The sequence below is a fragment of the Balaenoptera ricei genome, chromosome 6 (assembly GCF_028023285.1).
Source record: "Balaenoptera ricei isolate mBalRic1 chromosome 6, mBalRic1.hap2, whole genome shotgun sequence".
In the NCBI taxonomy this organism is placed as follows: Eukaryota; Metazoa; Chordata; class Mammalia; order Artiodactyla; family Balaenopteridae; genus Balaenoptera; species Balaenoptera ricei.
Window position 1 is genome coordinate 10,097,295 of NC_082644.1, and position 15,867 is coordinate 10,113,161.

General features: G+C 39.0%; 1 protein-coding gene across 5 annotated transcripts in view; it reads left to right on the plus strand.

Moving 5' to 3' along the window:
• KIF13B (kinesin family member 13B) overlaps window positions 1-15,867 on the plus strand; it is a 193,459-nt gene that overhangs the window by 148,172 nt on the left and 29,420 nt on the right. For all 5 annotated transcript variants that reach the window (XM_059926821.1, XM_059926822.1, XM_059926826.1 and 2 more), the window contains exons 36-37: window positions 7,687-7,798; window positions 15,495-15,628. In XM_059926821.1, the coding sequence (XP_059782804.1) occupies window positions 7,687-7,798; window positions 15,495-15,628 (246 nt within the window). The remainder of the gene's footprint in view (window positions 1-7,686; window positions 7,799-15,494; window positions 15,629-15,867) is intronic.

Consider the following 15,867-nt stretch of genomic DNA (forward strand, 5'->3'; position numbering starts at 1 on the left):
AGCAGGATGTGTTTTGGGGGGGTTTTTTGTTTGTTTGTTTTTTGGTTTTTTTTTGGCCACGCTGCGCGGCTTGCAGGATCTTAGTTCCCTGACCAGGGATCGAACCCGTGCCCCCTGCAGTGGAAGCGCAGAGTCCTAACCACTGGACCGCCAGGGAAGTCCCAGCAGGGCATATATTAAATGAGTAAATAAATTACACATTTTTGTTACTCTACCAGGACCTTCCCTTTTTCAGTCATCTTGATGTCCTGGGGCCCCTGGGTAACTTAGCGAAGATGAGGAAATTCTGCCTTCTCAGATTTTACTGGTGTCCTGGTGCTGTCCCAGCAGCAAGGATCTGGCTCGGTCCGCTCTATTTCAGCATGTATTTTCAGTTTTCGTCAGACGCCTCCGAACAGTGAAGGACCCTTTTCTCCTGTTGCAGCAGTTTGCAGTCTTCCTCAGAACTTGGCCTCTCTCACCCCTCTGCAAGCACAGCAGTCCCCAGCCTCTGACGGACAGTGGAGGTCTTGTCAGGGAAAACAGAAAGGCCAGCTCCCCATTACTAACTGTGCTCCCAGTTAGCTGTGGAGCTATTATTTTATCTTCTTGTGAGCTGCTGGCCCCCATGGGCCCTGAATGGTTACCAGGTATGGCTGGGATTCCATCCACCCCATCACTGTCACCACGGGCATCACTTGACTTCCTGCTTGTGTCCAGATCAGTAGGTTTTATGAATGTCCACATACTAAAATCAGAGACCTTTTGCTTTTCACTAGGGGAAAGGTGGAGGAAAAGTGTTGTAAGATTTAATGGATGGACCTGTTGAATGAGTAAGGAAATTCAGGTGACAGAGGATCATAGCTGATGCTAGGAAACAAAGTGATAAGAACACTCAGCAAAGAGGGTTTGATTCCAGGCTCACTTCAGCAGGGAGCACAGAGTGGCTCCCCCGTTTGTGGGCGAGGGGCCCTCAGTAGTTTTGTCATTTAAAGCAGGGCCTCTTAAAAGATTTTTAAGGAAAATAAATATTTTTAAAATTGTATTTTCTTACTAGCGAGAAAAGAAGCATTTCCCTCCACCAATAGCAGCAAGGAACAGAGATTCCTCCCTTTGACCTTTTAAATGAAACAATGAAAAACATCGTCAAATATGGCATTGCTTTGAATTCAAAATTGTTATAATGCTGTGCATAATAGAATTCCTCAGGATAGTGTTTAAACTAGTTGACATACAAATTATCCAAGTCCTATTAAACCCCTTTACACAGCAGCAGTGCTCATAGACATATGAAATGACATATATATGAGGGTGCCCATTGCCACATTGTTTATAATGGCAGAAGATTGGAAACAAGCTAAATGTCCGTTGGTTTGGTCTGGTTAAATCTATTTTCTCCCTGTGAGTGTGCGCACGTGCTCGTGCACACACATAAGTAAATGGGATACTATACAGCTGTAAAAAATAATTAGGAACCCCTCCAGGTACTAATGTGGAAGATCACCAGGATATACTCAGTGATTAAAAATGCAGTGCAGCACAGTATGCTGCCATTTGAATTATAAAAGGAGGGAAACAGAGAAGTGCGTGTGGCTGTTTATAGATTTGCTCACATACACGCAGGAAACCCTATAAGGATATATGATAAACAGATACCATTGCTTATCTGCCTGGGGAGAGAGTAGAAGCATGTGGGCACCTGAGGTAGGAGGCTTCTCACTGTGTACCTTTTTATATTACTTGGTTTTTGGATCATGGGAACAAATTACCTATTGAAAAAAATTAAATAAATTAAAATTTAAAAATTTTATTCTCTACCCTTTATAGTAGGTAGAAGATTTTATTCTTTGGTAAGTAGTGGTTTGAGAAGGTCTTCAGTTGCTTTATCTGTAATAATTTTCATACAAAATCCTCAAGGAGAGATTACTAAAGAAATTGTTCTGGAAAATCTCAAAGACTCATGTTGTTTTTTTTCTTTTCTTTTGGAGACGTCCTTCATTTTGCAGTTTTCAGAGATCCAGGGAGAGGTAATTAATCCATTAGGTTTTTCCTAATGAGTGGGATACAAGTATTATCCTACTATCTAAAACATGCTTCCTTCTACCTTGAGAATAAGAATGCATTTTTAAATGTAGTTTTTATAAGACGACTAAATTTGACACTGTACTGTTTTTGGCTCTTACCCTTTGGTAAAAATAACTTTGGTAATCAGTATATACAGTTCCTCTCAAATGTTCCTTGTTACCTGGGCTATGAAAATATCTGTCAGAAGAGACCAGGAACGAAGGCATCTGATGGAATGTAGAAGGCTCCGGAATGTGAAGAGTTGGAGTTAATTCATTAATTAAGCAAATGATACAGTAAATGTTTGAGAACTTGTAAGGTGTCCTTTTCTGAAGCATGGGATGGGGGAGAGAAGCAAAGAAGACAGCAAAAGTGCCTTGGGCCTTCCTTCAACGCCACAGAATTTTGCTCAGTGGGACCATCTTGGCTTCCTTGCATGAAAGTATTTAACGTACAGGGAAGTTGAGTCGGAAATATAATTTTAACATGGAATCGGTGCTTAAAACGCTAGAAACTGTATTTTGAAAAAATTGAAAATTATAATCACATTAGTTACATCTACCTTGCAAACTCGTGTGGGCCTGTTTCTGGGTTCTCTGTTCCATTATCTATGTGTCTATCCCTCTTTCTTGATTATGAAATCAGAGTTACAGACCAGAGAATCTGATGTGCTGTGTCCTCCCCACCTAATATCAGAACGTTCAGGTTTAGAAGCAGGGAGAGGCCACGGAGTTAAGTTCAAGTCTGCCTTTCCCTACTAGTTTTCAGTTAATGTCATGGCAAAGATCAGTCAGTCGGGAGAAAAGTAACTCTAAAAGGTGTGTCCGGGAGGCAGGAGCAGAGAGTGTGATAGGATTAGGGCTCTTGGGGAGGTGAGAGCAAGTGGTGAGGTACTAAAACAGTGTCACACTTTGGCCTATAATACTTGGAATTCGGCCAGCCACATTTTGCATGCCCTTATTTATTGACGCTCGCTACATATTAAAGTTGGAATTGTTTACTGAGCTCCACCAAGATGCAACTGATGAGCTAATTAATCTTAAAAAGATAAATTGAATTTTATTAACTACTCTTAACTTTTAATTTCACCTTATGGCCTAAAAGAAATCACTCTTGAAAAGCTTTTCAATTAAGAATATAAAATATTCCTAATTGCAGTGATGTTGTTATTTACTGTTACTGGCTATTTCATCATTATTGTAAGGTAGTTTTTGTATAGGTATAATGAAAACTTAGCAAACTTTTGGTGACCAGTCTACCAGATTAGACTCAGATTTAGGTGCAGACTTAATTTCAGCAGATTATTTTTCCATTTAAACAGTGGCTGTGCATTGAGATCTTTTGCAATCCAAGGAACTCTGTCAACAAAAAATACTGGTATTACTTAAAGACATTTTAAATGGAATTATGTATTTTTAAATAAGTTAGTAAGATGTTTGTCAGCTTCTGATGGGTGTTTTTGATGCAATTAAAAGTAGCCAAAAGCCTAAATGAATATTCAGTTAACAAAACTGAATTGTGTGTTTTGGCTCCATCACCTTCCTGAAAACTGCAACTATGTAGTGTGGCACTAGTTAAGGCTGGTACCAAATATGAGTCACCTCTTCTTTAGCTGTATGAGAAGCACCTTTGGACCTGGAATGTCACTGGTGCTTCTCTTTATTTACCTCTTTGTCACTTTCCTGATCAAAACCAGACCTCTTTACGGAATACCCAGAGCATTTGTGTCTGTCTGGAGAGCAGTAACAGGAAAACAGGAGGTGCCGAAGGGGGACCAATCAGGTCCTCAAGTCAGCTGAGAGCGTGCTGTGTTTTTCCCTGTTGGGTTTTGCCTTTAAGCATAGTGTCCATCGACAGATGAATGGATAAAGAAGATGTGGCACATATATACAATGGAATATTACTCAGCCATAAAAAGAAATGAAATTGAGTTATTTGTAGTGAGGTGGATGGACCTAGAGTCTGTCATACAGAGTGAAATAAGTCAGAAAGAGAAAAACAAATACCGTATGCTAACACATATATATGGAATCTAAAAAAAAAAAAAGGATTCTGAAGAACCTAGGGGCAGGACAGGAATAAAGATGCAGACATAGAGAATGGACTTGCGGACACAGGGAGGGGCAAGGGTAAGCTGGGACAACGTGAGAGAGTGGCATGGACTTCTTTATACTACCAAATGTAAAATAGATAGGTAGTGGGAAGCAGCTGCGTAGCACAGGGAGATCAGCTCCGTGCTTTGTGACCACCTAGAGGGCTTTCTCTAGTTGTGGTGAGCGGGGGCTACTCTTTATTGCGGTGCGCGGGCTTCTCATTTCGGTGGCTTCTCGTTGCGGAGCACGGGCTCTAGGCGCGGGGGCTTCAGTAGTTGTGGCTCATGGGCTCAGTAGTTGTGGCTCGTGGGCTGTATGGTGCGGGCTCAGTAGTTGTGGCACACGGGCTTAGTTGCTCCACGGCATGTGGGATCTTCCCGGACCAGGGCTCGAACCCGTGTCCCCTGCATTGGCAGACAGATTCTTAACCACTGCACCACCAGGGAAGTCCCATTGTGGCTGATTCTGAAGGTTGATAGACATGAAAAATGTCAGAAACATCACAGATTGATCTTTCCAGATTTCAGTAGTGGAGCGTAGATTACTGTGGTAGAAGTTTAAAAAAAAAATGCCATACTCTTTGACTTTGAAAGCTGAGCTCATAAGAAAGCAGAAAGGTCCAGTGTCTGGCCAATTCCTTTTTATTCACTGTCCTGAGTTGATCTCCCTCTGAAGTACCTTTAACTGGGATGCTTCCTTTTTTCTTCCCCAACATTTCAGTAAAGGGAGAATAACCCTGGACCAGCCAGGCATGTGAAATGTATTGGAAAGACACTAATTGCCTTGTCCCTGGGTGGCAGTGTGTGTTGCTAGACCTGGGACCACAGATTCCACTCCTGGCAAGAGAATGGATATGTACAGCCAGAGAGAAAGAATATAGTGAATGATTTCAGTGGAGTGTTTCTCCAGAGATCTGCAGGTGTCAGAAAGAGGAGGGAGGAGTGTTGTACCCAGTTTATCATCCAAATTTGTTGTTCCCTTGGAAGCAGAGCCTGTTCTGTCCCAGAGCGATTTGAGACACTCTGTCCCCGTCTCTGGTTGGCGAGACTGTGAGATTCCTTAAGGTTAAGATGGCGGTTAAGGGAGATGGATGAAATGTGTCTCCGTTTTTCATTCTCTGATGGGGCTAACAGTATGGCTAAGGCTCTGTGTAAGTACTGTGTGCATCCTTTCAAATGTTTTCACTTGAGATATTCGAATATATGAGACAGTAAGAGTTATTGCCTCCATTCAGATTTGGGAGTAACATTGTGTGTGGGAGTTCCAGCTGGTAACAATTACCCAGGAAGCTAGCAGAGCCCTGAGTGTGCCTTGGGGAAGAGGTGACACCTACATTATTTGTCATTGGACCGCACCAAATGGCTGAGGTGCTGACTCCAAATCAGCTGCTTAGTTTTCCTAAGGGACAGCGTCCCACTGTGTCAGCTGCCAAACAAGGAAGAAAAATGTAAAGTATGAAAACAGAGTTATTCTGAAATTAGGTATGTTGTCTTCAGAACAACCTTGCATGAGCTTAAACCCTGTAAAGAAAGCGTGAGACTTTTCTTCCTCTGAGCAGCTCAGTAGAGTGTTGACTTCATTGTCCCGTCACCTGGTGGTGATGTCCCAGAGTACACAAAGCTGCAGCTTCCCAGACAGATCATTAAATTTAAATGCAAAAAACGTTAATGAAACATTAAAGTATGTAAATCAGTGTGTGATTCATAGTAACGCAAATGCTCCTACAGTGACATGTTCATAGTTCATTTCCCTCATCGTCTCTTCATGTCTCTTTTGCTTCCTAGCTTCCTACTGTTGAGCATCATACCACTTGTTAAAATAGCAAGTGCTGAGAGAGTTCCTAGGGAAAATGGCCTTCTGTAAGATAAACAGGATCCAGATCACTTAGGGCTTATCGATTTTATGATCAGTACTTAGGTTGCTGCTAAAAGCAGATAGATTTCCAGTACATGTTGGCAACCTAAGAGGGCTTTCTTCCCCCATCCACCTTCAGGAGCAGCAAAGAACTTACTTTGCAGGCGATTACTAATGAGGACTCAAGTTGATCATCAGGGTCACTCATCTGTATAAACTAATATACAGTATAACTAGTATAAAATACCACTTTCTAAACTAGTATAAAATACCATTTTTTGAACTCTGGTGAAAAAGAAGTCAGAGTGATTATCAGAGGACCAAAAGAGAACGTACAGCATTTAAAAGAGTTGTGTCTCATCTTCATTACTGGTTTTTATACTGGTAACATGGGTTGGGGTTTATTTCTTTACTGGATGGGACTGATGTTCAAAGTGTTTTGGTGCTATCACCATTTTTATGGCTCAAGTTCTAGACAGGTAAACTAATCCATCACCTGATGGGCATTGTTCTTGTATTATGCAGTGAAATCTCTTTAACGGGAATTTACAAGACAAGTTGAAAGCACAGTCAGACTTGTTAATTCAGAGACTACCATTATTGGCAACTTGTGACTACTTGGTTTAGGCTTAACTGGAACTGATCTTTAATATCTGTTAAAAAAAAATGAGAGGTTTGGTGATATGCTGTTCTAGAGTTTTTACTCTCATGAATGGTATGTGGCGGAGGAGAAGATGCCTGACTGTATTAGAGTTGTTCCTAGGTTTCAGTCGAGAATCTGAAGTGAAAGAGGGTATCTTGAGGCACAAGAGCAGAGAGGCCCTAAGGAGCAGAGCGGAAGGGAGGATTTCAAAAGGAATGTCTTACTAAATCCCTGTTTTGTGAGAAGCAGCATGATATAGGGGAAAGAATATTAGGAGGCTGTAAATTGTAGTAAGCAGTAAACCAAGGTTTAGTTCATGTGATTTTGTCAATGACATTGCATCATCTCACAGATTGACCAAGTCCTCAAGTCTAGGAGACGGCAAAGAGGGTAAGTCTCTACCTTCAAGAGCTGCTGTGAGGGAGGAAGGTGCACCGTCGCTGGCACAGGTCTTTGCGTTGGCAGACATGACCACCTTGCCCCGTCCCTAGCCCAGCGGGAAGTGAACACCAGTGTTCACAGGTGTGCAGTGGAGCGACTGCAGGTACAGGAAAACCACCGACAGCATGAGAAATTGCTATTCCTGTACTATACTGTCAACCTCTTGAATTTTGACACCTAAAATTTTTAATAAAATAGAAATGCTTTTTTAAAAAAAACAAAACTTCAGACTGTATCTTTATCCTAGAAGTTCATTCTGCATTTGGCTTCAGTCCTGCCTTAGGCAAATGTTTAGCCATTTGAACAAAATGGGCAGAAAACATGAACAAACATTTCTCCAATATACAAATATATGAGTGGCCAATAAGCACATGAAAAGATGCTCAACATCACTAATCATAGGGGATACCCAAATGTGAGGTGGTATTATTAGGGCGATCAATTCTATAAGGAAGAGGAAAAGTACAAGAGGAAAAGTACTTAAGTAATAAGATTTATCATGTCTTATAACAAGAATAAAGCTTTAGTAATGTGTAACAGATTTCTCTTCAGTATCTTTAGATTTTTTTGTTAATTGATATGAATCAAAATTCCCGATTTTGTCCTTAATAGGGCCGGTGGGAAAGTCAACAGGATGTATCGCAAACTGCCGTTTCTAGAGCAATCACTCCAGCTGCCCCATCTCCCCCTGGTTGTCCCCAAAATAACCATTCTCCTGATCCAGGTAAGTTATATTTTCATTTTTCAATCACTGTCATGAAATTTGAGCATCTTTCAGAAGTAGTTTAAATCAGGATTTCCTACCAGGTAACCACTGTCCTACTAGTTAATGCCTGTCTGAATTTTTCCCTTCCTTATCATAACACGTTGAGTCACATTGTTTTGAATGTTGAATCTTGCATTCCTGTGAGAAATACCACTTGATCATGATGTGTTGTCCTTTATATTTGTTTGATTCTGTTTGCTAATATTTTGTTTAGAGTTTTTGTGCATATGTTCTATGATGGATATATGTACCTTTTTCATAACATTGTCTTTGTTAGGTTTTGGTATCATGATTACATTGGTTTCATAAAGTGACTTGAGAAAAATTTCCTCATCTTTTTTTCCTGAGTTTATGTGAACTTGGTATTACTGCTTCCTTAAATGTTTGACAAGATTCACCAGTGACACTCTCTGGGCCTGGAATTTTCTCTATGGGAAGATTTTAGATTATGACTTCAATTTCTTTATTATAAAGTTAACTTTTTATATTTCTTTATAAGTTTTCATAAATTATGTTTTTTAGGGAAATTTCTATTTCACCAAAATTATTAAATTTATTTCCATAAATGTTACAGTGTTCCTTTATTGATCTTTTAATGTTTATAGGATCTGTTGTTATGTTCATTCTTTTTATTCTAAATAGATAATTTTTGTTTTCTTTCTGTTTTTCTTAAATACTTTTGAGACTGGTTTGTCAGTTTTCTTTAGTCTTCGCACAGAGCCAAATTTGGTTTTATTTTCTGTTTCATTGATTGTTATTTCTTTCTGCATTTCACAAAATTTGGCACGATGTTTTTTTTTAATCATTCTGTTTCCAGATATTCTAATTTCTCTCTGATTTATTCTTTGACCCCTGGGTTATTGGGTAGCATATTAATTCATTTTCATGTATCTTGGGGGTGTATTATTATTATTGATTTCTTATTTAATTTCATTATGAGCAGAGAACAGGCTCTTCAAAATTTCAATCTTTTTAAATGCTTTGAGACTCTATTCTATCTTAGTGAACATTCTGTGTGTATTTGAAAAGGTCTGTTCTGTTTTGGGCACAGTGTTCTGTATATATCAATTAGGTCAAGGTGGTTAACCTTGTTCAAACCTGCTGTATCTTTACTGATTTTTTTCCCCTCATATTTGTTCTGTCGGTTGTTGAGGGAAGGTGTTGAATCTCTAAATAATGATTGTGAAATTGTCTATTTTTACCTTTAATTATAACAGTTTTTGCATGATTCATTTAGAAACTCTGTTACTGGGTATAACACATTGGGATTGTTATTTTTTGCTGACATAGTGATGTTTCTTATTATGAAATGTCCCTTTATCTCTCTGGTAATACTCTTACTTTGAAATCTGTCTTGCTTGGTATTAGTATAGCCACACCAACTTTCTTTTGCATATTGCTTGCATGCTGTATCTTTGCCTCAGTCTTTAAAATTTTAGCCTATATTTATCTTTAAGAGTGATTATCTTATAGACAGCATATTTAGGTTTAGTGTTTTTTGTTTTTTTTTTAATCTAGTCTGACAATTTCTGCCTTTTAATTGGCATGTTTAGTTCTTTTACATCTAATATTATTATTGTTATGTCTACCGTGTTGCTGTTGGTTTCTGTTGGGCCTATTTATTTATTTTTTCCTCTGTAATCTTTTTTGTTTTCTTTTGGTTTAATTGAAAAATATTTTGCAGTATTTTTTTTTCCTTTGGCTTTTTAGTATACCTGTATTTATTTATTAATGTCTTTGTTAAAGGATTCTAGTAGGTATCTTTAATTTTACCACAGTCTACTTAGAATTAATAATTACCACTTCCCACTCCACAAATATAAGAATCTTGCAACAGTGTAATTCCATTTACCTGTTCCCCCACCCCTCTTATTTTGTATTATTGTTGTATCTTTTGCTTTTATAGGTGTTGTGAACCCATTTTACAGTGGTTTTTTTTTTTTTTTTTTTGCTTTAAAACAGCTATTTGTCTTTTAAGGAAATTAAGAAACTATAGATAATGTTTTATATTTTCCTTCATATTTATTATTTCTGTCACTATCTACTCCTTCCTGAAGATCATATATTCATTTGATATTATTTCTCTTTAGCCTGAAGAATATCCTGTATTATTTCTTATTGTGCAGTTTTCCTTGAGAAGAAGGGTCTCCCCTTTTGAGAATATCTTTATTTCACTTTTTTCTTCAAAGGATATTTTCACTAGATAGAGAATTCTGAGTTGATAGCTTGTTTTCTTTTAGCTCTTCAAAGACACTGCATTATCTTTTACACTTCTTTTCTGATGAGAATTCAGCCATCATTTGTGTCACTTTCCCACTACATGTAGTATATCTTTGTGTATGTTGTTTGCTTTCCAGTTTTTCTCTTTATTTTTCTTCTTAGCAAGTTGGGCAGTGATGTGCTTAGGTATAGTTTTTATTTATTTATTTATTTATTTATTTATTTATTTATTTATTTATTTATGGCTGTGTTGGGTCTTCGTTTCTGTGTGAGGGCTTTCTCTAGTTGCAGCAAGTGGGGGCCACTCTTCATCGCGGTGCGCAGGCCTCTCACTATCGTGGCCTCTCCCGTTGCGGAGCACAGGCTCCAGATGCGCAGGCTCAGCAATTGTGGCTCACGGGCTTAGTCGCTCCGCGGCATGTGGGATCTTCCCAGACCAGGGATCGAACCCGTGTCCCCTGCATTGGCAGGCAGATTCTCAACCACTGCGCCCCCGTGTCCCCTGCATTGGCAGGCAGATTCTCAATCACTGCGCCACCAGGGAAGCCCAGGTATAGTTTTCTTAGTGTTTATCTTGCTTGGGTTTCACCGATGTTCTTGGGTCTATACATTGAGATTTTTCCAACAATTTTGGGAAATGTTCAGCTATTAGTTAATTACATTTTTCCCCTGCCCTTTTCTCTCTACTCCTTCTGAGAATCTAATTGCACACATGTTATATTGCTTAATATTACCCTATGGGTCACAGAAGCTCTATTCTATTTTGATTTTAATTTTTCATCTTTTTATCTTATTCTTGTTTCTTCTGATTGGATAATTTCTACTGCCATTTCTAGTCTTTTGTTAAGCACATCCAAGAATTTTTAAATTTCAGTTATTCTTTTTAGTTCTAGAATATCTTTTTGCTTCTTTTTTTAATAGTTTTAATTTCTCTGCTGATATTTCTTTCCGACCTGTATATTTGTTAAGACCATATCCTTTTTTACATCCTTGGACCTGTGTATAAAAACTGCTTTTAAACTTCTTACCTGCTAACTCCAGCATCATGACCAATCTCCTGGTCTTTTTCTGACTGCTTTTTTCTAGACTATGGGTCATATTTAATGAGTTTTGACAAATTTATTTACTCGTGTAACTTATACCCCAGTCGAGCTGTAGAAGATTTATATGACAGCGGTTACTCCCCACACTCCATCAGTGTTCCGATTTCAGATTAGTTTTGCCCGTTCTACAGTTTCATTTAAATGGAATCATATAGTATGCGCTCTTTTTGTGTTGGGCTTCTTTTGCTCAGCCTGTCTGTTCAAGTCATCCGTACCATTGCATGTATCAGTAATTTATTCTTTTTTATTGCTGAGAGATACTTCACTATCTCAGTGGAATTTTATCAGTTTTTAACCAGTTCTCCTGTTTATGGACATTTGGTTGGTTTCCAGTTTTTGGCTACTGTGACTAAAGCTTGTTCTTGCATAGGTCTTTTTGTAACATTTCTGTTGAGTAAATACCTAGGGTGAAATTACTTGGTCATAGACTACTACCTTGTTTTAAAATTCTGTAAATTAAAGAAAAAAATTCTAATCAGTGTTTACTTGATCTACATATTTACCACTTTGCTCCGCTCATCATTGCTTCCTGCTCCTCATTCCACGCTTCTGTGTTTAGTTTCTTTTTTAGTGGCTAGATATCCATCATTAGTGCTTTTAGCAATCATCTTTTTTTTAGTGACAGACTCTTTCTTTTGTATGTTAAAGTTTTTATTTTGCTCTCACTTTGAAGAATCCTTTTACTGTGGAAAATATCAGACATACAAAGTAGAAAGAGCATCATGATGTGCCCTCGAGTGCCCCATGCTGATTTCAGAACGATCAGTGCATCACCAGGCTTACTTATCTGTGCTCCCACTACGTCCCCACACCCTCTCAGAATGACTTTGAAGCAAATCTCAGATATTATCTCATCTGTAAATATTTGTACATGTATTTCTAAAGTAATACCCACAGTAACATTTCATTCCTAAGAAAAATGAAAAATAATTCCAAAATATCATTAAACATCTAGTCAGTGTTGAGATTTCCCCAATTGGCTCAAGAATATCTCTTTAGTTATTTTGAATGAAAATCCAAGTAAGGTTCACACATTGTGATTAGTTGATATGTGTCTTAAGTCTGTTTAGTCTATATGCTCCTCTTCATCTTTTTTCCCTGTTGCATTGTATTTGTTGAAGAGACCAGGTTTTGTACACAGACGCTGTACATTTTTATTTTTCCTGGTGACATCCTCACCAGGTTATTTAAACATGATTCTCTGTCCCGTGTATTTCCTGTAAATTGGTGGTTAGATCTACAGCCTTGGTCAGATTCAGGCTAATTTGAGGGAGGGACGGAAGGTAGGGTAAATGAATGGGTAGTTTTATGTACTTCCCTTAGGAGACACATCATGTCTGATTATCTCTCTTTCTGTGATAGATGCAGCCTTTAGTTGATTATTGGCTAGATATTTATTTAATTAGAGGTCATCCTCACTCTAGAATGTTAGTTTAACTGCATGTAAAACTTTAGATTATTCCTAATTTTTTTTCTTAGCATTTAGATGATTATATCTTCTAGCTCTTTATTCATCTTAAACTTTTTGTTTGTTTGTCTCCTCTTTTTTTTTTGGTGGCCATGCCGTGAGGCTTGCAGGATCCTAGTTCCCTGACCAGGGATTGAAGCCGGGGCCCTTAGCAGTGAAAGCATGGAGTCCTAACCACTGGACCGCCAGGGAATTCCCTTGTCTCCTCTTTTTTGTTTCTCTCATCCCTATTTTTGCTTTTGACATATCTCTTGGCAAATAGCTTTCTCTTTGCTGTATTTTTTTAATGATTGAGCTCATGATTACAAAATATCCTTCTGTAACTTTTCATAGTTTACTTAGAGTTAATAGTCCTTTATGGAAAAGGTAAAACCTTAACCATGCAGGTCCATGCACCATTTGTATTGCCAGTGAACTTGCATCGTCTTGGTCCAGCGTGGAGTAGAGGTGGGGATGGTCATGTGCTTCTCTTCAGGCAGCCTCATATACAGATGCCTCAAGTTGACTGGCTTCTTCTTTTTAAAGTGTTAATTAGGGTACAATTTTTAAGTCACATATGACTTGGATTAGTTTTTCTTGAAAACTTAGTTTTATTCACTAAGGATAAAGAATTATAAAGAATAAAGCGTTAGTAAGTCTCCTAATATCATAGGCGTTATCTGCACGTCTGACCCCAGCCTTTGGTAATTAAGAGCAGGTAAGAACAGGGTTGGTTCAGGGCACTTGTCCCTCTCTTGTGAAAACAACTCAAACACCACTGTCTTCCTGAAAGGTCAGTTTCATCATCTTCATTCAGTAAACAGCATGAAAAATTAAAGTTGAATAAGATATGGTCCCTGACTTTAAAGAGGTTAAAGTCTGGATGGAGAGCTATTTGAGTGTGTCATTGGCTATGTGATTTAAAAATGAAAAGCCCCATTTTATTCTAGGGCAGAAGTTATTGGGTTGGCCAAAAGGTTCATTTGGTTTTTTTTCTGTAAGGTGGCTGTAGTAGCAGTTAGTTGTCTTTAACTTCATTCGAAACAATTTTGTTAGATTGTATTGTGACAGCTGTCATATCAGCGTGCATTTAAAAAAAGACTTATCAAAATTGGTGAATTTTTGTATAGTCATTTTAATACTGAAGATGGAAGAAAAAAAGCAACATTTTCGACATATTATGCTTTATTATTTCAAGAAAGGTAAAAACGCAACTGAAACGCAAAAACAGATTTGTGCAGTGTATGGAGAAGGTGCTGTGACTGATCGAACATGTCAAAAGTGGTTTGCGAAGTTTTGTGCTGGAGATTTCTCGCTGGACGATGCTCCACGGTCAGGTAGACCAGTTGAAGTTGACAGCGATCAAATTGAGACATTAATTGAGAACAATCAGCGTTATACCATGCGGGAGATAGCCGACATACTCAAAATATCCAAATCAAGGTTGAAAGTCATTCGCATCAGCTTGGTTATGTTAATCGCTTTGATGTTTGGGTTCCACGTAAGTTAAGCGGGAAAAAAACCCTTCTTGACTATATTTCCACATGTGATTCTCTACATAAAAGTAGTGAGAATGTTCTGTTTTTAAAACAAATTGTGACAGGTGAAGAAAAGTGGGTACTGTACAATAATGTGGCACGGAAGAGATTGTGGGGCAAGTGAAATAAACCACCACCAAACACACCAAAGGCTGGTTTTCATCCAGAGAAGGTGATGTTGTGTATATGGTGGGATTGGAAGGGAGTCCTCTATTATGAGCCCCTTCCAGAAAACCAAACGATTAATTCTAACAAATACTGCTCCCAGTTAGACCAACTGAAAGCAGCACTCGATGAAAAGCATCAGAATTAATCAACAGTAAATGCAAAATCTTCCTTCAGGATAACGCAAAACTGCATGTTTCTCTGATGACCAGGCAAAAACTGTTACAGCTTGGCTGGGAAGTTCTGATTCATTTGCTGTATTCACCAGACGTTGCACCTTTGGATTTCCATTTATTTTGGTCTTTACAAAATTCTCTTAATGGAAAAAATTTCAGTTCCCTGGAAGAATGTAAAAGGCATCTTGAACAGTTCTTTGCTTAAAAAGATAAAAAGTTTTGGGGGCTTCCCTGGTGGCGCAGTGGTTAAGAATCCGCCTGCCAATGCAGTGGACACGGGTTCGAGCCCTGGTCCAGGAAGATCCCACATGCTGCGGAGCAACTAAGCCCGTGTGCTACAACTACTGATCCTGCGCTGTAGAGCCTGTGAGCCACAACTACTGAAGCCCGTGCGCCTAGAGACCGTGCTCTGCAACAAGAGAAGCCACCGCAATGAGAAGCCTGCGCACAGCAACGAAGAGTAGCCTCTGCTCTCTGCAACTAGAGAAAAGCCCACGCCTAGCAACGAAGACCCAACGCAGCCAAAAATAAATAAAAAAAAAAGTTTTGGGAAGATGGAATTATGAAGTTGCCTGAAAAATGGCAGAAGGTAGGGGAACAAAAGTGTGAATGCATTGTTCGATAAAGTTCTTGGTGAAAATGAAAAATGTGTCTTTTATTTTTACTTAAAAACCGAAGGCACTTTTTGGCCAACCCCGTAGTACTTGACCAGTTATGACAAGGCCCGGGGTTGGATTACCCTTCGGATTTAATAGGAATGATGGACATTAGAGCAGTTTAAAAGTACCCCAATTGCTGCTATTTAATTGGAAAAGGAAACACCATTGTGTTTGAGGGTAACTATAATAAGAGCATGTTTTTTAATATTAATTTCTTTAAGGATACGTTTTTTGATTTATATTGTTAGATTTGCTTACAAAGCATATGTGGCCAATTTACAGTAAGGAAGATGTCTCTGTAATTGTTTTTGCCTTATCTCTTTTCCTTTCAATATTTTTTTGGCAGGACTCAGTAACCTAGCAGCCTCCTACTTGAGTCCAGTGAGATCCTTCGTGCCGCAGATGCCGAAGCTGCTGAAGTCTCTCTTCCCCGTCCGCGACGAGAAAAGGGGCAAGCAGCCATCTCCCCTCACACATCAGGTAAAAGCGTCACGAAAGCAACAGTGCACGCGCTCCTAATAGGTGCCTGGCGCAGTGATGCTCTGCGCCGCGCTGAAGCCGGAAGGAGAGGGCAGCAGCACCGGGGGCGTCAGCGCTGGGCTTCCAGACCTGGTAAAAGCTCTAATAATTTCTCTTCCACTCTCGTCGGAGGCAACAGAGCTGTTTAAACGCATTGACGCTCTCAGTCCTTTTTGCTTTTAAAAAATGCCAAGTACGCT